Source organism: Stenella coeruleoalba, assembly GCF_951394435.1.
Source record: "Stenella coeruleoalba genome assembly, chromosome: 8".
Lineage (NCBI taxonomy): Eukaryota > Metazoa > Chordata > Mammalia > Artiodactyla > Delphinidae > Stenella > Stenella coeruleoalba.
Genome location: NC_137154.1, coordinates 104,330,990 through 104,357,454, shown reverse-complemented (window position 1 = coordinate 104,357,454; position 26,465 = coordinate 104,330,990). Strand labels below are relative to the sequence as shown.

General features: G+C 56.8%; 1 protein-coding gene across 1 annotated transcript; it reads right to left on the bottom strand.

Moving 5' to 3' along the window:
- Nucleotides 1-2,254: 2,254 nt before the first annotated feature.
- ADAMTS15 (ADAM metallopeptidase with thrombospondin type 1 motif 15) lies at nucleotides 2,255-26,152 on the bottom strand. Its single transcript, XM_079928827.1, has 8 exons — nucleotides 25,014-26,152; nucleotides 13,963-14,095; nucleotides 13,058-13,225; nucleotides 12,597-12,880; nucleotides 7,203-7,380; nucleotides 5,330-5,511; nucleotides 5,054-5,229; nucleotides 2,255-3,559 (listed from the first exon to the last, which is right to left on the bottom strand). The coding sequence occupies exons 1-8, from the start codon at nucleotides 25,968-25,970 to the stop codon at nucleotides 2,785-2,787; spliced, it is 2,853 nt and encodes a 950-aa protein (XP_079784953.1). The 5' UTR covers nucleotides 25,971-26,152; the 3' UTR covers nucleotides 2,255-2,784.
- Nucleotides 26,153-26,465: the final 313 nt, after the last annotated feature.

Here is a 26,465-nt window from a genome sequence, read left to right as displayed (position 1 = left end):
GCCAGCCTGGGTGCTGCGCGACACGGGGACCCACAGGCTGGCTGATGGTGGGTGCTCAGTAGATCTGGGGAAGGTGTGTGTGGTTGAGATGAAGTCACAGAGGCAGGACATGGGTCTTAAATACAACTTTATTGGGAGCAGGCCGTTGTCCCCGCAGCGGCCAGCTCCCACGTATACACAGTATACAGAGCCCAGCCAGTACCCAGGTCCTTCCATCCTTCTGCAGTACACACACGGAATGCAAAAGAACCAAACACAAGGGGGTCTCGGTAAACGACAGTGTCTAGTGCCTTCGGGAGCCAGTGCCCAGGCTGGGGGCACTCGGGTCCCTCCTCCCGTCCTCGACTCGCCTGCCCCCGCTCCAGCATGGCGAGGCCCACGAGGTTGAGATCCTGCAATCAGTGCACACAACAGGCAGAGGAGGCAGGGGCTCCTGAGCCCAGACCCTCACTGGTCCACACCCCTCGGAAGAGGTTGCTGCAGCCCCAGAATGTTCCTCTTCTTCCACAGACATGAGAGACCACCTTAACTTTGTCTCCATCACCAGAAACCTGCGCCTTGAGGCTCGTCTCTGCTCAGCCTTGGAGAGTATGGTTGGATTAGTGAAATGGTCCCAGACAAGACACACCTCCCAAGTTGTCTTGCTCGTACTTCTTTTAAAAAGGAAAAAAAAAAGGTAAAAGGAAAACATCACGACAGAAAAGAGCGCTGAGACCCAGCTTACGTCAGGAGCAAGGTTAGTTGTCCCTCCTGGAAATGATCCGTCAAGCCGCTCCCCTGGGGGCCAGGCGCCCCCAGGGACGGCACCTCCCTTCCCACCCACCCGGTCCCCGCCCCTTCCGCACGCCCCCGCGCCACCCTCTCCTCGACGAGGGGGGCTGCACCAAGCACAGGGTGCGGTGCTGTCGTCAGCTAGCGGGGGTCCACCTCTGCCCTGCAGCCCCAGTGTTCGCTCGGGCAGGGAGGGGGGTTCCTCCTCGCTCCTTTCTTCAAGGGTGGCTGCAGCCCAGCCTCCGACATCCTCCTGCCCTTCGCCCCCTGTGGGAACGTGTTCAGGGCTCAGCCAGGGTCAGACTGGGATTAGAACACCATCCCAGGCTCACCTGGCTGGTCGGCTGGTTTGTGGATTCTATCGGGGAAGGCAAATCAAAGGGCTGACTGCCTTTCCCAGGGAAGGCAGTGCTTGCTGTCACCTCACCGAGGTCCAGGACTCACTACCTACTCTCTGAAGCAGAACCTCCCGTCTTCGTGCTGGGGCAGCTGCACCCTCAAGAAATACCCTGCTTGGCCAAAGAATCCCTAACTCCAAAACATCGTCCCCCTTGGAGCTGTAGGAAACATCCGGTTTCCACTCTGCTACCGTGTCTCTGAGATAGACGAGTCTCCGGCAGTTCCTACTTGTGGCTGCCAAGGGCCCCTGGGTCAGCTAAGTGATTCCTGGTGTCTCCTGAAACCTGTCCCCATGGCACCTGAAGAGAGACCCTGTCATCGCATTTGGAGGCCCGGGGGGTGGCGGGCTGAGGGGAGCACGAAGCATGCATCTCATCTCTGTGTCTGGGCCCAAGCTCATCTCTGTGTCTGGGCAGCTCCATCTACAGGGGAGGACAGCGGGGCTGCTGGAAGCACCAGGGTCCCCATTGCCCCGGGGAGGGACAAGGGTGGGTTCCCAGAGAGCAGAGCCTGAGGTAGCAAACAGTGAACCCCGTTATCCAACTGCAGAAACTACAGCCTGTGATGCAACGTTGACAGACCCCAGGCAAGACCGCATGTAGCTGTCTGGACGGTGCCTACTTGTTTGTTCAGCACCTGGCCCTTCTGGGCATGTCCCACGTCCCCCTAGTGGGATCAGGACTGTGGCAATGCTGGGTTAAGGTAACAGCCTGACTTATATCTGGCTCCCTGGAGGAAGAAGCCATCAGAACTGGGGCTCCCTCCTCCCCATCCTAGGGAGACATTCCTGCAAAGCTCAGACCCAGCCCCAGTGACAGCAGAACCCTCTAGGTCTCTCCTCAAACTCCCTGCTTCGGGCACAGAATCCATCACCCCAGCATCTTTTTTTTTTTGATGGTCGGATCCCTCTTGAAGAAGACAACAGTCTCCTTACTGACCGCCTACCTCCACCTGCAAAGACCCAGAGGACACCTATGCAGAAGCCCTCCCACTAGTCTGAAGACTACGACACAGGGAGAGGAGGTGGCCCTTTGAGGGATGGCCGAGGGTGGAAGGAAGATGAGGAACTTGGGACTGTCCCCCACACACCTCACCCCAAATGGAGCGGCCCAGGCTCCAGCTATACCTGCCCCCTGCCCCTCAGCTCTGCCCACCCCCAGCCAGTTTTCACTGTTCGGTCCACATCAGTCAGAAAAGAAAGCGGCTGAAAGCACCACAAAATCCTGCCTCGTTCAGAGACGGCTCAGAGCCCTGGGGCCCCCTGAAGTCGCCAGGCTGCCGGGCCTTGGCTCTTCCAGCAGCCTGCGGCCTCCCTGACGGGGGCCAAGGTCCCTGAAGTTCCGCTGGGAGGCGCCCATCCTCCAGGTCCCTGGGAGACTGGGCCCGGTGCCTCCTGCCCAGCTCCAAGCACCTCGCAGCCTCACCCCGAGGCTGGCCCCGGAGGAGCCGGGCGTGAGGTAGACTGTGCCTTAGTGACTTAGCTTCCCGGCCCAGGTCCTTGTCCCTGGATGTGGGTGGCCTCGCGGCTTGGGCCCCGGCCAGTGCCCTCTGCCCGTGGCCGTCCCGGAGACAGCAGCGCGAGGGGCTGCAGAGTTAAGCAGCGGAGCGCTCCGCTCAGCACGGCCTCAGGACACAGAAGTCCAGCTCCTGGGGCTTCCGGCGCAGGTTGCACCGGTCCCGGGCCAGCAGCCGCCCTCCGTGGCCCACGCACTTGAGCGGACGCCTCTTGAAGCCCCGGCCGCAGCTCTTGGAGCAGGGGGACCAGGCGCCCAGCTCCCAGGCCGGGCAGGGATCCCCACAGGCGCGCGTGTCCGCCGGCCGGTGGGCGGCGTCGCAGGCGGATGCCCCGCGCTGCCCGGGGGGCCCGCGACAGTCCACGGGCCGCCGCTGCAGGCCGCCCCCGCAGCTGGCCGAGCATGGCCCCCAGCTGCCCGCCACCCAGCGTGCGGGGGCCCGGGCGTCTGGCTGCTCCACCTGATTGGAGAGGCTGAGGACACTGTTGTGGAGCACGGAGGGGGCCCGGGGGTCCGTGGGCGGCGAGGCCCGGTCCTCCCGGGGCTCCTTGGGCAGGTAGAAGGAGTAGCGGACCCGGGGCGGCGTCATCTTCCCCACGGAGAGCACCTCCACGGTCAGGGGCTCCAGGATGGGCCGCGAGGCCTGCAGGCTCTCCACTGCGGTCCCCGTGCCGCTGTAGCGCAGCAGGCTGCCCTTCACCACCAGGTCCCGCTCCACGGCCGACACCACGAAGTGCCCGTTGAGCAGGTACTTGCCTTGGCTGTTCTTCAGGGCCAGGTAGTTGTCGTCTCCGATCAGCCCTTTGTAGCCGCGCTGGCGGATGTCGATGCTGGAGGCGCCCGCCGGGATGGCGACCACGAAATTGTAGCCGTGCCTGCGGCGGCAGAAGAGTAAGCGTTAGACCGATGCCTGCCGCAGGACCTCGCTGCCCTCCGACGCCGGGACGGGTTCCCCTTCCCAAACCCCGGGCAGGTCACACAGGTGGCAGAGTACTGGGCCTGGCCCAGCCCATGGGTCACACAAACCGAGAGGTGGGGAGGCTGTGGGCACATCGGCCGGCCCGTGGATGTGCTGGCTGCGCCTACCGCCTCCAGAGGGAGCGGAGAGGAAGGGGGAGGAGGACGGGAGGGGCCGGGGCTGGCGCTGATGCAGGGAGGTGCACACCCTGGGGTCAGGGACCTACGCCAAGCCCTGGCTCGGGCGCCAGCTCCCTGGTGGTTTCAAGCAAATCAGCCTCTCTGGGCTCCAGGGGCCTCATCTACGCAATGAGCAGGTTAGAAGATGTCTCAGCTCCTTCCCACTCCACTAGTCTATGAAAGGGACACCTGCCATTTAGCCCGTGAAGAGAGTCCGGGGATCTACCTTTAATTCCCAGCCCGGTCTCCCCTGCGGGTCCCTGAGGGACAGCCTGCAACACCATCTGCCTGCAGCACCCGAGTGCCCGAGAGGCTGCACCCAGGGCTCGGCAGGGGGCACTGTGTCCTGGGGGCGGGCGAGGCTCCTGGACAGCCGTCGAGGCCTTACTGCCACCAGCACCTGGACCCCCAAGTCCTCAGAGCCAAGCACACCCCTCGACTGAGACAGCAGGGACTCTGCTTGCCCCTGCTTCTTCCAGAGCTTGGGTCCGGACTTTGCAAGGAGCACATCCCCGTGAAAATAAAGGGACCTCGGAAAGGCAGGAGCCCAGGCTCAGCAGAGACATTTCTTCGGCTGATCTGGGCACCCATCTCCCACGAGGGGGCTCCCTCAGTCCCAGCCGTTCGCTCCTCTGTCTCCCTGCAGTTTAGTGCCATTCTCAGCTTAATCCTGTCCCCAAGGCCAGGGCCTCGGGCTCAGAAAAGGGGGGGGCTGTCACATCTGTCCCCAGGTGTGTTTTGTTATCATCACCATGACCATTTAGTGAGCATCTATTACGCAGCAGGTACTATGCTAAGCATGTCACTTGAATCAACTCCCTAATCCTCACAGTAGCGGGACATGAAATATCCTAGCATCGTGCTCACTTTACACGTGGGGAAATCTAGAATTCTTGACATTGCGTCACCTGCCCAGCTTCATCCAGAACATGGGGAACTGGGACTCGAACACAGGTCAGTCTCACTCTAGAGTTCTAGACAGACCCTAACAACTCTGCCAAATGCCTGAATATCGTCTCCAGCTAAGTGGCTCCTAGTCAAGCCTTCGTCTTTGTCGGATGAATGAATGAATGAACATCATACTTGTAGCCGAGCCCGAGTGGCCTCTGAGGCAAGGGTACCGGCCGGGATTTGACATTTACTCCATCTCACCCAAGCTTCCGACGCCTGGGGGCAATTCCACGGGAATTGCCCTCCTTCCCTCCCCCCACCCCCCAGGGCTCAGAACTCACATGGGCTTGGTGAAGAGTCCAGACACCTTCTTACAGCTCTTATTGTCTCCCCCGCACACCCCACACTTGTCGAACTTCTTCTTGGAGCCCAGGTTCCCGTCGCAGCCAGCCTTGATGCACTTGCCTTGGACGCAGACCGAGGTGGAGTCAGGGGTACACAGTGTGCCGTCCACCACCTGCAGTGGCCCAGGAGGGGGAGAAGAGGAGGGGGGCAGCTCAGCCTGATGCTCCCCAAGACGCCACCCCTGCCCTGGCCTCCTGCCCAGGCTCACCCACCTTCGGTGCCAGCACGTAGAAGTAACCGGTGCCGTTGGCTCGGCAGATGAGTTTGCACTTGTCCCGTGGGGAGACGCCCGAGTACTTGGGCACCCAGGCCACGGCCAGGCTGAGCCGGTTCGTGCTGCGATTGTAGCCGTTGAAGGCCTCGCACTGCTCCTCCCGGAAACTCTTGCCAGAGGCTGGGGAGGGGGAACACATGCAGGAAGCTAAAGGGAGGGCCAGGTGGGGAGAGGGCAAAGGAGAGACGCCCCCCGGGGGTGCTTCGCCTCCCCTGGCTCTAAACGGTTCCTCCTCACCCTCAGCCGGGGCGTCCTCATCACTGAAACCACCCCACCCCAGAGGACCACGGCAGGCGGGGACCAAAGGATGCAGGAGACAGATGGCAACGCATCCCGCGGGCAGTGTGCCGCCCCCCCCAGTGGTCTGGCCTTAAGTTCCCTCGAACAGGAGTCCTAAACAGAACCCCCCAGCAGTCTATTGAAACTGCGTTCAGAACGTTCTTAAATGCATAAAATACATAGATTACAAAGAACACCAATTGTATTTATATGCAACTATCGATATATTTTGAAACATATTTGTGATTTATGTGCTTCCTTGTTAACCCATTAAATAACAAGATCCAACAGTGAGTCTAAAACCCGCTGTAACTATGAGCTAGTGATGAGCTCAAACGCCATTTTAAGGAATCTGCAACAACTGAAAATATGCAACACGTGAAAATACCCATGATCTCTAGCGGCAGAGCCACAGGTACTGTGACTAGCATTGTAGTCTGTTGCCTAATTAAGAGAAATACTAAATTTGGGGTGGAAAGGTTAGTAAAAACTACTAAATTTCTAACTGAAGGAAATACTAAATTTTAGATTAAAAGGTTAGTAAATATAGAGATGTCATTTTCCTCCCACCCAAGTTCTTGAGGCTTGGATAAAGAATTCCTGCTTGGGGGGCTTCCCTGGTGGCGCAGTGGTTGAGAGTCCGCCTGCTGATGCAGGGGAAACAGGTTCGAGCCCTGGTCCGGGAAGATCCCACATGCCGCGGAGCAACTAAGCCCGTGCGCCACAACTACTGAGCCTGCGCTCTAGAGCCCGCGAGCCACGACTACTGAGCCCGTGTGCCACAACTACTGAAGCCCGTGCGCCTAGAGTCTGCAACAAGAGAAGCCACTGCAGTGAGAAGCCCGCACGGTGGAAGAAAGAGCAGCCCCCACTCGATGCAACTAGAGAAAGCCCGCACGCAGCAATGAAGACCCAACGCAGCCAGAAAGAAAAAAAGAGGAAGGGAGGGAGGGAGGAAGGGAGGAAGGAAGGAAGGAAAGAAGGAAAGAAAGAATTCCTGCTTGTATACAAGTAAGAATGGTGTCTGAGTTTGAAACTGGGCTGTACCTATCCCAATCTCATTAAAAATAGCAAGAAACTGAGAATGTGGAAAAGATGTAATTTACTTTTATCCCAGCAAATTACAGACAGCTGATCGTGGTCTGTAGGAAAGTCAAACAAGGGATATGTAACAGTTCCTTTTTTTCTAAACCATATTATTTCCATTCTGCTATTGTTATTGCAAAGGATTATTCTCAGAAAACAAATTAAAAGCTAACCTATTAAAAAAAAAAAAACTTCTGCTTATGAAGATGGGCTTGTCTGTTCTTAACTAAGAGGGTTCTAGTATCCTGTCCCCTTGGGCCATCTAGACTCCCAGCCTCAGCATCAGAGGAAGACAGCCCTGGCAAAGTGGCTGGGCCAAGAAATGATCCCCAGGTTTCTGCACAGCTGCACGTCCGGACTGTGCCCTGGGAGTAAGAATCTCGACTGCAGGAGCTCTGTGGCCTCCCGCCCACCTCCCCAGCCCGGCCGCGGCCGCCCCTGCTCACCTGAGCTGGGGCAGGACTCCAGGCTGCAGGAGCGGTATTTCACCCTCACTCCCTCGCAGTACTTGCCGCCGTTGGCGGGGGCGGGGCTGCTGCACTGCCTCCGCGCCAGCTGCACGCCCCCGCCGCAGGTGCGAGAGCAGGGCCCGTAGGGCTCCCACTTGGACCAGGAGCCATCCACCTGTGAGGAAGGGTCTGTTACGTCCCTGCGGGGTCGGGGCACGGCACCCACACGCTGAGCCCGCACAGGAGCCCCTCAGGGACAGCCTCCACCGTGCCATCCCACCGGAACGAAACCCACTTTGTGCCACGAGGGAGAAAATGAGCAGCAAATGATCATGTGCCCGGGACGCACACACGACACTTCAGCCCATTGATTAGCGAATGCCCACTGCCCCCAGTTACCCAGGAGGCCGCGCGCAGGACAGGGCTCCTGGCTGTGGAGTCAGGCAGGCAAGTTCCACCCGGGCCTCTGCCCTCGCCACATGGGTGGCCTTGAGCAGGCAGAGGAACTTCCTTAAGTTTCAGGTGCTTCGTGTGCAAAAATGGGGCCAGCACATCGACCTCGGGTGTGAGGTCAGACGGAAGATTTAAATGATGCAGCGTGTGTGAAATGTCCCAGCTCCGTGCTTACCGCCGCGAGGGAGCTCAGGGTTTCTCTTTCTGTGTCGTTAGTGACCTTACAAAAGTCTCTGAGTCTAAAGGATGGCCAGTAAACCGTGTCGCCATAGATATCTGAATATTTTTATTTGTAAGGTTTCCATAATTCAGACTTTTCACCAAACCAGACTGGGCTTCACCTCAATCCGGGGTTAAATTTGAGAAAGTTTCACTACAAGCAGATGTAATGTTTGTGCTAAGAGGAGATAAAGACAGGAGGCTATTGAGCAATCCTGAAACTGTTTGGCTTTGGGGTGAATTATGCAGTGTTGTTTTAATTTCAAGAGGGTGGAGAAGGGAGAGAAAATTTACAGTCTTCATTATGTTTTTCTTAGGATGACAGTAAAGCCAGTTCTCAGCCCTGAATACACACGAGTTGGGCAACAGGGCCCAGGTGTACGAGGCTGGTGGAGAGGCTGTCACAGGTCACCCAAAGCTGCGAACCTGCACGGAGCCCATCAGGAACTGGCTGCAGGTAAGACAGATACCTTAACTTAGGTAGATACTCAGAGTTTCGTCCTGAGGAAGGACACTTTCCCTTAACCCTGCTTTCTCCTCAAACCATAGCCCACCTCATTCATGCCTTCCCTTCCTCAGAGAATCAGCCACACCTGCTCTTTCTACCTGCTCCCTCCTCCGTGCCTTGCAGTACGGGCTCTGTCCCCATTGCACCACGGGAACTGCTCTCTCGAAGGTCAGCAGTGTCCCCTCTCAAAGGTCAGCAGTGACCCCCCCTAAAGAATGAAAGAGTCCGTGCCCAGGCCCGTGGTCCCCAACCTTCAATATTTAACTTTGCTCCTTTGGCTTCTGAGACGAGGCTATGCTTTTTTTTTTACCTGGCATCACTTCTTCCTACCCATTCCTACAGGAAACACTCCTGCCATGTGCCATTCACTCACTCATTTGCCAAACATCTGTTGAATTCCTACCACAAGCCTGGCACCATGTGCAGCAAACCCCTGCCTTTGAAGCGACTGCATCCCAGCAGGGAAGACAGACCATGAAAATAAGCCTGCGCACATGGTGTCAGATGGGGTTAAAGCAGGTGTCCGGAGCGGGAGATGGGGAGGGCCCTGGAGAGGGGGCTGCCCTGTGTTACAGGGGGGCATGGAGGCCTCACCGCTGAGGTGACATTTGTACAGAGGCCCGAAGGAAGTATGGGAGTGAAGCATGTCGATACTAGGGAAAGAGCGATCCAGCGCAAAGACCCCGAGGAGGCAGCAGGAAGAGCTGAAGACAGAGACGGGGCTCTCGCTGGGTCTGAGCGAGAGGACCTGGCTTGCATTTCAAAGGATCGCTCTGTCTGCTCTGGAGGGAACTGTCTGTAAGGAGTAAGGTCAGAAGCAGGGGGACCGGTTAGGAGGCAGGGGGGATAATCCACGGGGCCGGGGGCGGCAGCGTGGAGGGGGTGACAGCAGAGGAGGTGGTGAGAAATGGTTAGGCTCTGCGTCGATTCTGAAGACAGTCCACAGGGATTGCTGGACGCGCGTCTGGGGCAAAGAGGCGTTGGCCTGAGCGCATGGGAGACGCCAGAGCAGGTTCGGGGTGGTGACGAGGGCCTGCATTTTACAGATGTCGTATTTAGGACGGTCATCAGTTATCCAGATGGGGCGATGGAGATCCAGGGAGACAGGCAGTGTCCAGGAGAGAGGTCTGGGCAGCAAACTTGGGAGTGTTCGACACGTAAACGTAAAGGGCGTCTACAGCCAGCGATCTAGACGCTCCACCTGGGAAGGTGGCGTGGATCTTGACAGGGGCGAGGACCGAGCTCTGCAGCACCCACCCCAACGCTGGGAAACAGGAATGTGAGGAAGGGGCAGCTGGGGGGGAGGAGGGAAACCAAGGCGGGTGAGTCTGTGTCCTCAGGGCAGAGAGCCATGGCCGGGTCAAATGCTGCTCGCAGGTCAGGCAGGAATCACCGAGCAGCAACGTGCAGGTCATTGGTGACCTTAAGAAGAGTTATTTCAGAGAAACAGGAGGACTGAAAGCCTGTTTGGAATGCGCTCCAGAGAAAAGTGGCAAGACAGGCGTTGGCGAGAGCCGGTTCATACAACTCTTTCAAGGAACTTTGCTGTAAAAGGGAGTCAGGTAGGGGCTTCCCTGGTGGCGCAGTGGTTGAGAGTCCGCCTGCCGATGCGGGGGACGCGGGTTCGTGCCCCGGTCCGGGAAGATCCCACATGCCGCGGAGCGGCTGGGCCCGTGAGCCACGGCCCCTGAGCCTGCGCGTCCGCAGCCTGTGCTCCGCAACGGGAGAGGCCACAACAGTGAGAGGCCCGCATACGGCAAAAAAAAAAGGGAGTCAAGGAGAGAGACTGTGATACATGAGAACAGGAAGGATCGTGAGAAGTTTAGTTTGAGGTGGAAGAAACTACAGCAAGCATGCATCCTGATAGGAACGATCTGACTCAACACAGGGGACAATCTGATGCTGCAGGAAAGAGAGGAGATTGACAGGGTGCTTTCCTTGAAGAGACGGCAGAGGAGAGCATCGGAGTGCAAGGCACAAAGCCTGGCCGCAGGTGAGCGTGTGGGCAGCTCGTCCACTGTGCAGGAGGAAAGGCAGCACCACGGGCGCAGAAGCAGGTCCGACGGTGGATGCGGTGCTGGGAGCTGGTGGGAGTTCACGTCTGATAACTTAAATGCTTCGTTTTTCTTAGGGAAAGAGGAAGAAAGGTCACAGGCAAAAGTGAAAAATGAGGAAGAAAGAGCTGGTCATAGAAGAGAAAAGTGAAGATGTGAAGTAACAGCTTAGGTGGTTGGGAGACTGAGAACTCAGGAGATAAAACGTGATGTGACCCCTGGGCAGGCCCACCGCAGTGTCCAGGTCATTGATTCAAGCTGAGGCCAGCGAGCAGGACTGCGTGTGCTTCTCCGGCCATGTTCACCTACACTGGCACCACTGAGAAGGTGAGGGAGTCGGATGCCACCAGGGTGGTGGCTTAGCCCAGTGAGTACGAGGAATGGGGACGGGGGCAGAGGAGTGTACGTGAAGGAGTGGTTCCAATGATGGACCACTGTGTCTCAGCTCAGTAAGAGGCTGGTGAGGGCCTGAGAAGCCTGAGGGACGATGGAAAGATGTCAGGTCAAGGGACTGTAGGTCAAATGGGATTGAAGAATTGCCGGAGTCCTAAAACTGGAGGGAGTGAGCTGGGAAAATCGGGCTTCAGTGGACAGAGTGGGACCCCTGAAATGAGATCTCTGGGGTGACTCATAGGACAAGTTTTGTGCTTTGACTTTAGCTAATGAAGGCAGTGTCCTCCCTAAAGGGCCAGGGTGGAGGAGGGACAGTTCGCTCAGAAAGAAGGTTGAGGATAGAGTGGGTTTGGCTCCTGATGGATTGAGAGGTCCAGAGAGCTTCCCCCATCACATTTCCTGTATCCAGTATCCCCCTAACCAACCTCTTTATCCTCTGACTCATCTTCCCAAGAGAAGGAACTGGCAGTGACCGGCCTGTCCTCGGGACCTTCCGGCCTCAATGCATCAGGCTGGTGGTCAAGGCAACTACATGCTAGTAGCGAACCACCCTCCCAAAGATGCCCCCAATGGAGTGCCCATCCACGCTAGCCTCCAGCTCAGCCCACCACCCAGACTCTGCTCCAGCTCTGCCTGTTGAGACCCTACTCATCCCTAGAGGCTCTCTTCAAATCCCACCTCCTCACCAAGGCTTTTTCAGGCCCTTCTGATCATCATTAATCTCTCATCCCTGCTCTCCACGACACGTTCTCGCACTCTGTCTCAACACACAGCACACACCCCTCTGCGTCTTGGATTACAGTTACATTTCTAGCTCCCCCACTAGACTGTGAGCCCTCTCTGACATGGCCCATGTTTCATTCATTTTTCTGACCACCACAGTACTTTACCCAGATCCCTGAATAGAGCGAGCGGGTTGTTGCCTAATGAATGAATGAAGCTTTAATTAAACGTATATTCCCAGAACACAGAAGGTTCTACATCATTCTGTACCATGCCCATCTCCGGGCAATGGATAAAGTGCTTGGTGAATGCTTTTTTATCATTGATCCATGGCCTCTGAGTACATGAAACCCCAAGGCAAGCCCTCCCGTGGCCAAGGCAGGGGCAGGAGCGGGCTGGACAATTCCCGCCGGGATCAAGGGAGAAGATGGGCCTCTTTCTTATTCCTTTTGGTGGAAAAGCGCAAATCCCTTTGCTCTCCCAACCCAAGATCTGGAGAAAATAAAGTTTTTATTATATTCAGAGAGTATTTGGATTCTGAATTTGTTCCGGTTTGGTTGCTATTCCTGTTTATCGGGAAAAAATAACTTTTGTTCATTTATGTTTCAACTTCAAAAACAACCGATCACAACAGAAACTGAAGCTTGGTTCGGGATGTAACAAATAGGGTTCTGAGCCTGGCTCATCTTGAGCCCACGGCTCCCTAGCCATGAAACACCCGCTGAGGGCAGAAAGGAAGGAGCGGGCAGTGAGCCAGTCCGAGCTCCAGGTGTTGGGCTCCAGAGCTCCTCCCAGGGTGCAGCTCAGGGCCGGGCCCGCTGCCCCTGGGAAAGCACCCCACCTGCCTACGGCCTCACCAGTTTCTCTGACCGGCCTCATTTTTGTCTCCGGTTTCGGAGTCTAGAAGGGGCCAGGACCACAGCCAGGGCAATCGAGGCACAGAGCAGCAGTGAGATAGTTACGGCCACACAGCAGTGTGTGCCAGGGCTGGTCCCCAGGGCAGGTCCCTGGAGTCCACCCCCCGCCCCCCAGCCCACTCACCCTGTGCTTGCCGAGGCTGCGTCTCTCCACACAGGCCCCCTTGAGGCAGAAGCTGCCGTCCCCGCAGCTGGTGCCGTCGGCCCAGGGGAAGTGGCGGGTCTGGCACAGCGTCTGGCCCTTGGCCTTGCCGGTGCACCACAGCTTGCTGCAGCGCTGCATGTAGGGGCAGGGCTTGGAGCCCACGCCGAAGGCCAGCTCGCACTGCTGGCTCAGGGGGTAGCTGGCACCCGGCAGGTCCTCAGGCAGGGACACGGGCTTGCTGGGCTCGTCCAGAAGACAGTCGCCTGCGGGGGGCCGAGGGCGCTCATCAGGGGCGAGCCAGAAAGGTGGCCGTGGCCAGCACAGGGTCTCGACGGGAGCGGGCATGAAGCCAGGGGAACGGAATGGGCCCCGTCAGACGCCGCGGGTCACGCGGCACAGACAGGGCGGGGCCGAGCCCGCCTCCCCGGGGCCCCGCTTACCGTGCCCGCTGTCCAGGAAGTCAGTGACGATGGCGGCGCTGCAGGCCGACCAGGGGTTGGCGCGGTCGATCTGGATGAGCGTCGGGGACATCATGTGGTTGCCCCGGAGCTTCCCGAACACCTCCTCGCACACCTTCACGTTGTCGTGGGGCATGTTGAACACGTGGCCTGCGGGGGAGGCGAGAGGCCTCAGAGGGCGGCACGCGGGCGAGCATGGAGCAGCCTGGGGGGCGGGTGGGGGGCGGGAGCTAGAGGACCTGAGTCTACGGCTTTCAAGCGGGTCATTTCTGCCTAACGGTAGATTGCTTCGCAAGCGTCCTCAAGATCATGTTCCTGGGGACTGACTTCCCTGGTGGCGCAGTGGATAAGACTCCACGGTCCCAATGCAGGGGGTGCAGGTTCAATCCCTGGTCAGGGAACTAAGATCCCACGTGCATGCCGCACCTATGGAGCCTGCGTGCTACAACTAAGGAGCCCACGAGCCGCGACTAAGGAAGCCATCTGCCACAACGAAGGCCCAGTGCAACCAAATAAATAAATAAATATTTTTTTTAAAAAATCATGTTGGGGTTTTATTGCTGTTATTTTAAAAATACAGAGAGAGAGAGAGCATGATCTCACAGGTCCTGCCCTGCCCATCGGCTGTGGGCTCAGTGAGGACAGCAAGGTAGGGAACGTCCTCTCCCCTTGGCCCCTAGTTGATGAGACACTCTGACTGCTGACCGACACAGTGCCACCGGCCACCTGGGCTGGGGCGATCGGGAAAGTGAACCATCACCAAGGGCGACTCTGACCCTAAGGAAGGAGCCCCAGGGAGCAAAGATAGACGCCCACCCCTGCCCAGAACACCCAGTGCAGGCCCAGAAGGGCACTCTCCTCCCTCCCCCAGGAGCCCCCAGCCTCACCCAGCTCGTGGGCTGTGGTGAAGGCCGAGGGAAGCCCGTCGTCCTCGATCACAGAACAGCTTCTCTTGGGGTCGCACATGGTGCCCACGTCAGCCATGCCCAGCGTGTCACAGGTGGTGGCCCCGCACAGGTCCTGCCCAGGTAGGGGAGAAGCAGAAGCCGGCCGGAAGTTAGAGACGCCACAGAAGGACCAGATGGGAAGGAGGGGCACTCCCCCCCCGCTCCGGGTCCCAGCAGGCCCGGCACTTTCCAGCCAGGCCCTTTGCCCAGGGGGGCTGCAGGGCTGTCATTCATGGAATGCACGCAGGGAAAAAGCCTCAGGAGGGAAGCTCGGTGGCTTGCTGAGAAGATGCGACCCAAATCCTACCCAGGGAGGCCCTGGGAGGAAATTAGGAGGTACAGGATTACACTGAAAGGACCGTCACTTTCTATAGACACAGCCTTCCAGCCCCGAAAACGGCGACTCCCCAGCCGGGTGAGGTTCCGGTTGTGGCTAACTGGGCAGAAGGGGGTGGAAGCTTGGCACCACCCCAGCCAGGGTCGGCTCTGGGAGCCTCATCCTTGATGAGGGACTGCCTTTGGACCACCATGAATTAAGCTCAGATTCTCAGCCAACGGGTCACTGGCCAAGGGCCCGCCCTGCCCAAAGCCCGGCTTCCGCGGGCTGGGAGTAGGCAGAGAGAGGCAGAGACAAGCCCGGATGCAGACCCAGCTCTACTGGCCACAGAAGCTTGGGGGACCACGGGCTCCACAGCCGCTCCAAAGAAGATAATTACATGAGTCGTGACCTAAGCAGGAAGGTCCCTCTTTCTGTACTGAACAGCCTGCAGCGGGGCCAGAGCCTCTGGCAGCCCGGATGGAATACTCTTCACGTACGTGGAAGGGTCTCCTGGGGGCACAGCTCGCAGGACTCAGGAGCATCATGGGCCAGCAACGCATCCAGGTGCCTTCGGAGCCCGGAGAAATAGGATGAGACACCTGTACACATTCTGCTCCTCCTGAGAAGACACTTTGAAGGGTGACACTGGTACTTTCTACGCCACACCCCTGCCTTTAACGTGGTTGGCATTTGACAGTTTACACGAAGTTGACGTGCAGCATCTCGTGTAATCCCCACCACAGTCTGAGGAGGCAGAGGTATTATTACACCCATTTGTCAGCGGTGGAGACCGCGACTCATATCACAGCTAATCACGGTGGCGACTGAGGAAATGCTGACACTGGGCGGCACCTGACACACACAGCGCCAGTTAATCCTCCAGCATCCGCTAGAGTAACGACGGCACCATCACCCTCCACAGACACCTCTTCAGACTCCCCTGAAGCTTAGAGAAGCTCGAGTCCCAGTCAGGGTCTGAGGACTGGACAGTCACCCTCTGTCCGCTTCATCGCAGCTGTTTACTCAGCGCCTCCTGAGTCCACGCACTGCAGGTGTTTCCCCCGCGAGCCCAGGGGCTCACACAACAGGCACAGAGAGCTGTCCTCAGCTGTGTATCTCCCTAGGGGTGTATGTGTGCGTGTGTGGGGTGTGTGTGTGTGTGTGTGTGTGTGTGTGCACGTGTGCTGACGTGGGGAAAAGGTGGGCAGCCAGGGCGTGTAAGGGGGACCAGGGAGCATAGGAGGAAACGTGGTCACAATACAGAAAATCAGCAAAATTTAATCCCAAGCGCTCAGCAGTTTACCACCTGAGCGGTCAGACTTGGCTTCTCACGGTCAGGTGACAGTCACACCTCCTCATGAGTTCACAGTGATTCTGGCCAGAGAGCTTCCAGGGTGATCAGACTGAACCCGAGGGCACCTGAGTCACTGGCGGGTAAAAGGCTGTCCCGCTCTTGCTCGCGGCTCTTCTGTCCCTTCTGGGAGCCCCCGGGGGGACCTCGAATTCCGGTCTCTTCCAAGTCCCCTTCCCTCTCCAAAGGCTCACTCCCCAGAAAGTTCTCCCTCCGCCAGAGTCCTGAAACCCAGAAAACATCTGCTGTCGGGACGCATGAGGGCTGGCGTGGGAGAGGCTCACCTCACCGGTGGTGGAGGGAGCGTGGCCGCCCAGGAGCAGGCTGGGCTGGCGCAGCGGCCTGGGAGCGGAGGACGGAGGGAGGCAGGAAGGCTCGTGCAGGGCCAGAGGGAGATGGGCACGAGAGCACAGGAGCCCACAGACGTGGTCGCCCCTGAAAGTCCTAGCCTGGCGGTCACAGCCCGTAGGGAGAGCCTGCAGGACGAGCGTGTCACACTGTCCCCGGGCCACCATGTGCACCCAGCACTGGCCTAGTGTACGAGAGGGCACGGCAACGAGCACCAGGAAGCCCAGAGTCTGGTCCTGGCCCACCACGCCGCAGGTGTGTCCCTTCGGGCAAGTCACTCCTGTCCCCTCGTTCTCCTCCTCTGGGGAAGGGCCAGCTCCCAGCTAAAACCCAGACGGTCCCAGCACCTGAAGCCTCTGCTCCTTCCCGATCCCAGGGTGCTCAGCCCACCCCCACCCCCACCCCCTGGCCTCTGGGTTATAAAAGGAGCACCCAGAACGCTCTGCTTGTAGCATGGAAAGAACCCTAACGCTGATCTGGTCTGCTGACCACACTGTGTAGTTGATAAAACTGAGTCACAGAAGCGTGAAGTCACTCACATGGAGATTCAGAGGCCCATCCCCTGCCCTGCTCGGCGGAAAAGGCTAGAGCAGGGTGAGAGCTCAGGCCGGAGTCCGGCGGCCGCGCCTGCCTCTGTGGTCAGGAGGTCCTTAAAGCCAAAAGCCGCCTTCCTCTCGGTGAGTGTGGATTCTCTCTGAAGCAGACATGCAGCTGCAGGCCCTTCCTGGCCAGGAGCAACCTGTTCTTTCCATCAAGAAATCCCAGTTTCCCTGGATCAAACAAGAGCAAGGCAAGAACCGGCAAACTTCCTGAGGGTCGGACGCAGCTGACGGCAGCTGCTCCGCGGTACCCAGCCCATCGCTGTGGGAAGATCAGCTGCTTGGGGTCAGAGGTGCCGCCCGGCCCTCTGCCTGGCCCTTCGCCCTGAGTCAGGACTCAGATGGGGCCTCCCTGGGCCTCCACGCTTTGAACTCCCACAGGTGGCTGTGCAGGGTCCCATGGTGCCTCGCTTGTGGCCCTGTGTGTCTCCACCCTTCTGGAACGAACTCAGATGCACTCAAGCTGCCTTAACCTCTTCAGCTCAGGCACTTGTCTCCAGAAACTGAAACGGTTCTGGTTCCTTCCACCTGGAGGGCGTAGGCACCGCCCAGCCTAGCCCCTCGCTATTTCTGGTGATTTGCCATTTCTTGTAGCTGCGACTGCCTTTCCAAATGACCCAAGAATCATCTTGGCCAACAGCTTAATCCTCCTGGATTATTCTTTTCTGATTGTCTCTTTTTATAAAAATAATTTAGGACTAGAGCCACATTTTGGAAACAAATCAATAAATAAGGATAACGCCTCGCAGCTGCCTTCCTTACGGCCTTCCTTGCACCTCCTCTCACCTCCCCCACCATCTGCTGAGATGCTCGTGTTTTCAGCGGTAGGAAGAGAGGGAGACCCACAAAATCAAGCACATTCATTTTTTTAATGCGGCAGAAGATACCTGTTCCGACGGCGCCAACTTCCTGCTCACACCGAACTCCTACATGTGCGAGCCAGCACTCACGTTCACGGCCGCGTCACAGCTTCCAAGAATTCTACTCCCAGAACCTCAGAGCCGCCCTCTCATTCTGCAGGTGAGGAAACTGAGGCTCCGTGAGCTCAGATCACTCCCCCAAGGCCATGCCGCTATGACGTAAAGAATGGGGTCCGCATCCATGCCTCTTGACACCAGGCCAGCAGTGGCCTTTGGTCTGGATAGCACCACACGAGTTAGGGTATCCTAATCGCTGGTGAAACCACCCTGCACTTGTACTAACACTGCCCCACAGCTTGTCACCCAGCTGAATCTCTCAGGCGTCACTGGATTTCTTCATCCAACTCAGAATCCACTTCTGTTTGTAATCTCCGAGGATGGGAGGGCATGGCTTTGTTAGAAGAAAAAAAATCTAGCAGTTCAGTGCCTGGGCGGTGTGACTCAGGACACCTGGAAGAAGAGGTTAGCTCACCCAGGCAGCTTCTATCAGCAGATTCCACTGGGATATAAACACCTCAAGATATACAAAGTGGTATCCCAGCAAGAGATGGACGAAACCAAACACGAATTACATCACCGAGGAAGCAGAGCAACCTCACCGCAGGAAGACCAAACAACTTTCTCCAGAAGCCGTCACTTCAAGGAAGGGTGCGTGCCATGTCCAACAGTAGCTGGCCTTCATGCACAGATGATATTCTGAGCGCTTTACCTGCTCGCTTACAGAATCCTCACAGCAGCTTTATGAAGGAGATGCCATTACCAGGCCGTGTCCTACAGATGAGACCCGGAGAAGATGCGTAACCAGCCCAGGGTCAAACGGCAAGCCCAGGTTACACTAGGAGGGAGGGGCCGAGGGAGGGCTGAACCCAGGCAGTGCATCAGCAGAGCTGGGCCCTCCTCACCCTTACATGCTACTTCCAGGGCACGTGCTCCCAAAGAACGAAGGGGCTGGGGGGTCTCAAGAGGGCAAGGTCATCCATTCCGGACCCTCTGCCCCCAGAGCGCTGGTGGGTCACAGGTGGGCAGAGGCCGGAGAGGCCCGGGGAGAGGGGAAGGCAGGATTAAAGGCCATGAGTGCTCTGGGAACGGGGTCTGCGCCAGGTCCCATCCCACACCTGCACGGACACACTGACCCCAGCCCTGCCGTGCACCGTCTGCCGGCTCCTCCTGGGCAAAGCCTGATGGTAGAGAGCGAAGATGAAATGCCAAAGAACCCGAGGCTCCCTCTCCCAGCCCTGCAGCCTCGAAAGCTGGATGAACAGCCCCCAGGAAGGGAGGTGAAACTACCTGAGCACTCAGAGCGCTGTGGTCCTTTCACCGCATCAGCACCTCCCTCCTGCGAACACACTGAACAATGGCGACATGCATGGGCCCATCGGAAGGGCTACGAAGGTGTAGAGGGGTCCTGCCCGGAAGGTCAGTGGCAATGGCGACCGTGGGGCCCGGAGTTTCCACACAGATGGGAAGGGTTGGGCACACCTGCAGGGGGATGGGGCAGAATGCTCTGAAGCAGGGCCGTCTCAAACCTCAGCTCTGGCCAGGGACCCATCGGTCACGGCCGGACAGCCGCAGACATACTGAGCAGCACTCACGCAGCGACGGTACCGGCTGCCGTAACCGGGCACCAATTCTGGGACCCTCGGCAGCTCGGCCCCTCAACAGCCCTGCCGGTCCGGTACCCTGGTCGTCTTCATTCTCCTTGTTTTACAGGTGAGGGGAGAGTAGTTCAAACAGCTGATTCGCTGCTAAAAGTGCAAGTGCCAGGATCCCAACTCAGCTCTGCCCGACTCCGCGCCTGTGTTCTTTCCTTTGCGCCCTGCGACCCGGGCACGGTGTCACAGCAAGGTGAGCGCGAGGGCCCCACGCGAGGCCAACACCTACAGAGACGTTGAAGGGCAGGACCTACTGAGGGACCGACCTCGCTGGCCCTCCTGACTAACCAGAGTTTAAAAAAAGAAAGAAAAGATTCCAGGGCACATTCCTCCCTCCAAACTTCCTCCCCACCCTCCCCCATCACTCCCAGCTTGCTTATTTGCTGTAAGAAACGGGGCAGAAGAGCTATCACCCTACAGGCCAGGGAGAATCATCTCTCCTCCTCCCTCCCAGAAGGAGTGGGGTTGAGTTTCCAATTAGTCATAAAGATTTACAAACTACTAAATGACAGATCTACAGCTGTCTCTCTCTCTCTCTGCTAACATCTTCCTCCGAGACCTGACTTCAAAAAGCTTCTCACAAAAGACAGAAACTCTAATTCGAAAAGACACAGGCGCTCCAGTGTTATAGCAGCACTATTTACAATAGCCAAGACCTGGAAGCAACTTAAATGTCCATCGACAGATGAATGGATAAAGAAGATGTGGTATATTTATACAATGGTATATTATTCAGCCATAAAAAGGAATGAAATCATACCATTTGCAGCAACATGAATGGATCTAGAGATTATCATACTAAGTGAAGTAAACCAGACAGAGAAAGACAAATATCATATGATATCACTTACATGTGGAATGTAACAGAATGATACAAATGAACTTATTTAAAAAACCCCTAATAGACTCACAGACATAGGAAACAAACTTACAGTTACCAAAGGGGGAAGGGGTTGGGGGAGGGATAAATGAGGAGTTTGGAACTAACATATATACACTTACATATGTCTTATATATATATATATAAACTATAACACATATGTACATATATAAAATAAACAACAAGGTCTTACTATATAGCATAGGGAATGATACTCAATATTTTGTAATAACCTATAAAGGAAAATAATCTGAACAAGAATACATATATATATATATATATATACATATATATATATGTATGAATCACTTTGCTGTACACCTGAAACTAATACAACATGGTAAATCAAAAAAAATTAAAAGATCCTGGTGACTTCCCTGGTGGCACAGTGGTTAAGCTTCCATGCTCCCAATGCAGGGGGCCCAGGTTTGATCCCTGGTCAGGGAACTAGATCCCACATGTATGCTGCAACTAAGAGTTCACATGCCACAACTAAGGAGCCCACGAGCTGCAACTAAGGATGCCGCCTGCCACAACTAAGACCCAATGCCACCAAATACGTAAATATTTTTTAAAAAACATTAAAAGATCCTGACAAAATTATGATTCTTTTTATTGTGTTGGGAGATGTGTGTAAAATCCATCTTATTATTTTATTATTAGCATTTCTTTTGTCGGAACACTAAATTTCACTGCCATGCTGCAACTAGTTGATCATGGAAAGAACTGGCCTCTGTTTCAAATGAGGGTCCACAATGTGGGTCCTTTCTGCACAGTGTAGAATACATATACATCCCCACAAAACCCAAGGCCAGAACGGGAAGACGAGCGCCAGCCTTGGGACGTGAGAGGAGGAACGGTGAGAGCATGAGTGAGGAGAGGAAGAGAAGAGAACGAGGACAGAGAGCCTGCCTCGATGACCCCACAAGAGGAAGAAGACAACGCGGAAGAAATCGGGGAGAGAAGGGGACGAGGGAGCAGCAACCACGGTACTCAGTGCGGCAGGAAAAACCAGTAAAGGAAGGAATAAAACCCACAAACTATGAATCCTAAAAAACAGCCAGTCCCATGGAGGAAATGTCACAAATAGCAAACCAGAAGGTGGCCTGAGGAAGGGCCTCCTGCAAGATAGAGAACAAGCTTCCTGTCCCATCACCACCACCTCCTTCCTTCTTGCCTTTCCTTCGGTCCAGCATCTGTCTGTCCCTTGTTCTCAGCTTCCAGACTGCAGTGTTAAAGAGAATGACCCCCCTCTGGGCTTCCAGAAGACAGGGTCCGAGCCTTCGCCAGGGCACTTACACAGCATTGTAATGGGTTGTTTCCTTGTCGGGGTCCCTGACACACAGTGAATTCCTGGAGGCCAGAGGACACATCTTAGGAGTATCTGTAGCTCCACAGCCCAGGATAGTACCAGAAATAATAGATGCTCAGGAAGTGTTACGAGAATGTATGGATAAATGAATGGAAGCCAGTGGACCACGAAGTTGCCCAAACAGCAGAGGCGCTAGACCTAAAGAGAGAGAAGGCCTGGAGAAGTGCGGTCCCACTGGACCACTGCCCAGCACAGCAGAAGCCACAGAAACTCCTCCTCTCAGAAATAAATGTGCACATGGAACGGCTGGCTCTCATTCTCCACACATCCTGGTTCCAGTCCTCTGTGACCTCACCCTGCTGTTATGAGCTGGAGGCTGATCGCTTCGCAGAATCCAACGTGCACTCTTCCTACGGGAATGGACTTTTTCCGAATCTTTAAGGAAACTCCTCAAATTGTCAAAATCTTTGCTGTAGGATCCATTGTTTCTCCTTTGTGGGCAGTAAAGGATCCTCCCTGGGTCTCATCTTCCCAGTGTTTTGATCTCAATACCCCACAGCCCTCCATCCACCTGCCAAGGGGACAGCAGGCTCCCCACAGCCTGGCCCGGGCTTGTTTCCACCGCTACAGCTCTGAGACGTCAGAGGGGAACTCCACGCCTGCCGGGCCTGACCTCCTCCTGCTCTCTGCTGGGCACCCCGGCACCGGGAGCTCCCTGGAGCTGCTCTCACCTCTTCCTCACGGGAGGAAGTACTGTCCGGCCAAGCCCGACCCCTTCCTAACTGCTTCCTCCCCGTGAGAAACACAACCGGAGTGCAATCAGAAAGAGGCAATCGCCATTTTTCCAATTTCTCTGGGGCAACCAAGAAATAGGTGACTCTAAAGGGACTTCCCTGGAGGTCCAGTGGTTAAGACTCCACACTCCCAATGCAGGCGGCCCGGGTTCGATCCCTGGTCGGGGAACTAGATCCTGCATGCCACAACTAAGAGTCCACATGCCACAACTAAAGATCCCGGACACAGCAACGAAGATTCCACATGCTGCAACTAAGACCCGGTGCAGCCAAATAAATAAATAAATGTTAAAAACAACAACAACAAAAAAAAACGGTGTCCGTCAGTTCAAGGTCCTTTAGAGACAAAAGGTAATTTACAAAATAAGCACCTTCCTAAAAAAGTCTTATCCAAACAAATTATATACATTCTTTTCAAAGTTTAGTTTGAAAAAGCATGGATTACACCACTATTCCAATAAATAGGGTTTAAGCAGAGATGCTCACACATCTGATTTAAAAGATTACTCCCCACCCTTACAAAGTAAGACAAAAGTCCCTCTCGCGTTGGAGCAGAGAGGAGGCCCCAAGTTCCTGGAGACCACGTCGGCCTCCGTCTAGAAAGAGCAGCTGCGCGCTGGTGTTCTCATCTCATACTGTACCTTCCCCGGGGAGCTCAGGAATGAGCCATTCCTGAGACTCTGGGAATGCAGCAGGCCCTGAAGTCTGTACCGGCCAGGAGGAGGAGGGACGTTTGCTCTGAAGCATGAAGCGCATACCTGCATGATGGGCCTGCCGACACAGCCTCCCCGCTCTCTGGCTTTGCCCTCTCCACGCCCAAGGGAAAGACAGCTTCTAAGAGTCACACCACGCACATCCCATGCACATTCCGACCCAAGTGGTCATACATCTTGTACCCATTATGCATGGTCAACATAGCCCCCTAGGGGAGGTCTAGCACACACCACTGACAAACAGAAGCTGTCACGCTGTTTGATTGCTTCTTCTTCAAAAGGCGGATCCTTCTGACGGCATGGCCCCTATTCCCAGCAGGAGTGCTCTTCCTACGGCTGGTTCCAAAAGTCAGCCTCACCACCAGGCAGTAGAGACGGAGGTCTGTTACTTTAGACCAGTGAATGGCCTCCACAGGGGCATCGCAGGTAGCAGATGGGGCAACAGCTGCTTTGCCCATTAAGAGATCCTGTTCTTGGCCTTTGCTTTTTCCCCAGCCATCTGACTGCCGAGTTGGGCTGTGTGCAGAGGTTGAAGCCGCCTACTTTGCAGCTTCCCCGTGACTCAGGCAGTGCTTGTAGGGGCTGGGCAGTGACAGCTCCACAGACCTCAGTTGGAAGAATGAGCGCAAGGAAACGGACTCGGGCCAAAGGCCTCCCTAGAGGAACCAGGTGGTGGGAGGAGAAGGCTGGGAAAGGAGGAAGCTTAGCTCCAGGAAGGGACCAGCTGTGCCAAATGGGTTAGTGGGGAAGTCTTCAGCTCCTGTTCCAGCCCCGTGTGCGCCAGTCCATCTGGATACAGTGGAGAGTCAGGGCCCCATAGGTACCCGAGGATTCCTTGCCACCCCCAGAAGCCTGCGGTTATGATGTCAACAAAACAAGAGCCTGGCACAGATTCAAAACACAGCCCCCCACATCAGAGGGCACAGCAGGTCACATGGATACTCGCTTTCCTCCCAGTCTCCTGTACCTGAGAAATTTCAAGAATTCGAAAACACAGCACCCAGTCACCGCAACATCTATGAATCTAAATTTTCAATAGATCCGTATCAAAAGGCAGAGCTGCTTTTCTGATCTGCTTTTTTGATCTGTCTTTCTAATCCCAAGACTCAGTATCTTTCCAACCCTGCAGCTGAGATCCCCAGATGCTCTGCCCCGAGCCCACTCCACTTCTGCACCGCCAGGGCCAGGAGATGGAGTCCTGCGGTCAAGCACCATCATAGGAAGTGTCGGTGAGTCTGGGTCATGAGCAGCCCTGCCTGCTCTGCCCGGAGCCTACATCAGGACACAGGGTCACACTCCACCAACAGGGATACGGGAAAAGTGGAAGAGACGTTCTCGACTCAGCTCTGAGTGAAGCTCCACTTGACACTCCAAGCCTCGAACGGTTTGCCTGCTCTGAATGGGCCAGAAGGTCCTCCAAGAGGAGACAGGCCCAGCACAGACAGATGGAAGAGAAGCAGCGAGGAAGGCGGAAATGCTGCCTGGACTTGACTGAGTCTCCGTCCTTTCTCTGCAACCCACGAAAAATCCCAAACGAGCCCCTCTATCCCAATCCAGCTTTCCCAGGCCCAGGACAGGTAGAGGATAACGGCGTGTTACCCACGAGAAAGGCACCAGGCGCTCAACTTCCAGTTCCACAAGCAGAAAAAAAGAAGCCTCGGAAGGATACGTCCGAAAGGACTTAGATGCCTCCTTACAGTAGGGGCGGACCTCGCCAACACCATCCTCAGAGCGCCTCCTATCTGCCTTGGAGACAAACTGCGGCTCCGGGGCGGCAACTTCCTGGGTTCCGGCCCCTCGGCGCTGGATCCAGGAGGCGCTCATTGGCCGCGCCGGGCCTACACCTTCCGAAGGAGCAGGCGTTCCTCTGACCGCCCACGTGCATCCGTATGCACAAGAGCCGGGGCTCCCCCGAGCCTAGGAGCCGGCTCTCCCCGGAAGATCCCGAGTGGCAGTCGGAAGAGGTCAACGAGATTTCAACTCGGGGGTGGGGGATGGAGGTGACTGCGCGCCACAGAGGGCATTTAGAGAGTTAAGGGCAGTGACCTCCCCCCCCAAAAAATGGAGGCTATCTGGGTCCAAAGAGGTGACAAAGCAACTCACCTGCCGGGTGAAGAGGATGGCGGTGTCCCAGTACTCAGGGTGCTTGTCACTCACTTTGTTCAACTTCTTCTGCCACGCGCAGAAGTTGCGCAGCGTCAAGGCCGCGTTGCCCGTGACCTTGGGCCCCGTGTCGCGGTCTCCGAGAAGCAGCACCTTGACCACGACGATGTTGATGGGGTTGAGGATGCTGGGATGGCGGTAGAGTCGCGCCGCCGTGGCCAGCAGCGTCAGCAGATAATGCTCCAAGTCCGCGCCGTGGAACTTGACCATCGACTCGTCCGCCACCACCAGCGTCTCCACGTACCGCGGGATAGACACGAAGCGCTTGGCGCGCCCGGACCTGCGCGGGCTGCGACCCTCCCCTAAGCCGATCCGCTGAGGCTTGTAAGGGTCCAGGGCCTGCAGGATGGAGGGGTTCCAGCCTGAGGCCACCCCGCAGCGAGACTTGGGACCTGCGGGAGGCCCGCCGGGGGTGCCCCGGCGCTGCAGGAGGTGTGCGCCCTGGCTGTTGCGCTGCGCCGCCGGCGCCCTGGCGTTGGGCAGCGGGCTAATGACGTACTCGGCGCCTCGGTAGCCAAAGGCTCCGCGTAGCCCCCCGCACAGGCTCAGGGCGGCGAACGAGTCTGGCTCGGCATTCACGTCCCCAGAGTAGAAGCAACGTCGCAAGTCCGGAGAGCTCCCGATGAGTCCCTGGAGGGGGACGCCCAGATGCTCAGTGGCGAAGGCGGGCGCCAGGAACTGAGCATCCGGCGTCAGGTGTAGGTAAAAGTCCTCCTGAAATGCTGTGATCTGAAAAATGAGTCCCTGATCCCCGGAGTCCTCGGGACCCCGCCAGTAGTAGTGGCGGCCGTTGATGTCCGGATCCAGTCGGATGGGGACCACCACCTCTCGCTCTGGCTCTGAGCCTCCAGCGGGTGCCCCGGCGAGAGCCAGCGTTAAGATGCCCAGCAGAAGCATGGCGCCGGGCAGCGCACAGCAGCGCTCTGGGAAGGGCTCGGCCGGCTCCCCGGCCGCCGGCACCGTCTCCTCGCAGCCCGTACACCGGAACCACCGACGCCTGGGACCGCCCGCAGCTCCCAGAAAGGAGAGCCCCGGGGAGGGAGACTCCTCGCAGAGCAGCGAGCGTGCACCGGGCAGTTCGCGCCTCCTACCTGTGCCTTTCCAAGCAAAGCGCGCCCTGGGAGCTTAAGTACAATCGCTGTCAAGTGCAAGGACGAAGATTTGCAGCCGAGAACTAGAGGGAGGTGTCGGCCGCTCCTCCGAACCGCAGCCGCTCCGCTCGCAGCGCCGCAAACCAGGCGTTGGGCGAGCCTATTAAAGGCCCCCTCCTCTTTGGACTGCCCAGTCAGCGCCCTCCCTCCCTCCCCTCCCTCCCAAAGCTTGCAGCCTCCTGGGGCCACCGAAGAACTCGGTCCCGCCTCCCGAGCGGAGAGCCACTTGGCGGGGAGGGAG

What these genes read in the sequence shown, in the direction of transcription:
- ADAMTS15 (XM_079928827.1), bottom strand. Translation starts at nt 25,970, where the DNA reads ATGCTTCTGCTGGGCATCTTAACGCTGGCTCTCGCCGGGGCACCCGCT. An exon ending in CCATCCTCTTCACCCGGCAG is followed by an intron (nt 14,096 to 25,013) that starts GTGAGTTGCTTT and finishes CTACCTGGGCAG; the next exon opens with GACCTGTGCGGGGCCACCAC. An exon ending in CACCACAGCCCACGAGCTGG is followed by an intron (nt 13,226 to 13,962) that starts GTGAGGCTGGGG and finishes CCTCCCCCGCAG; the next exon opens with GCCACGTGTTCAACATGCCC.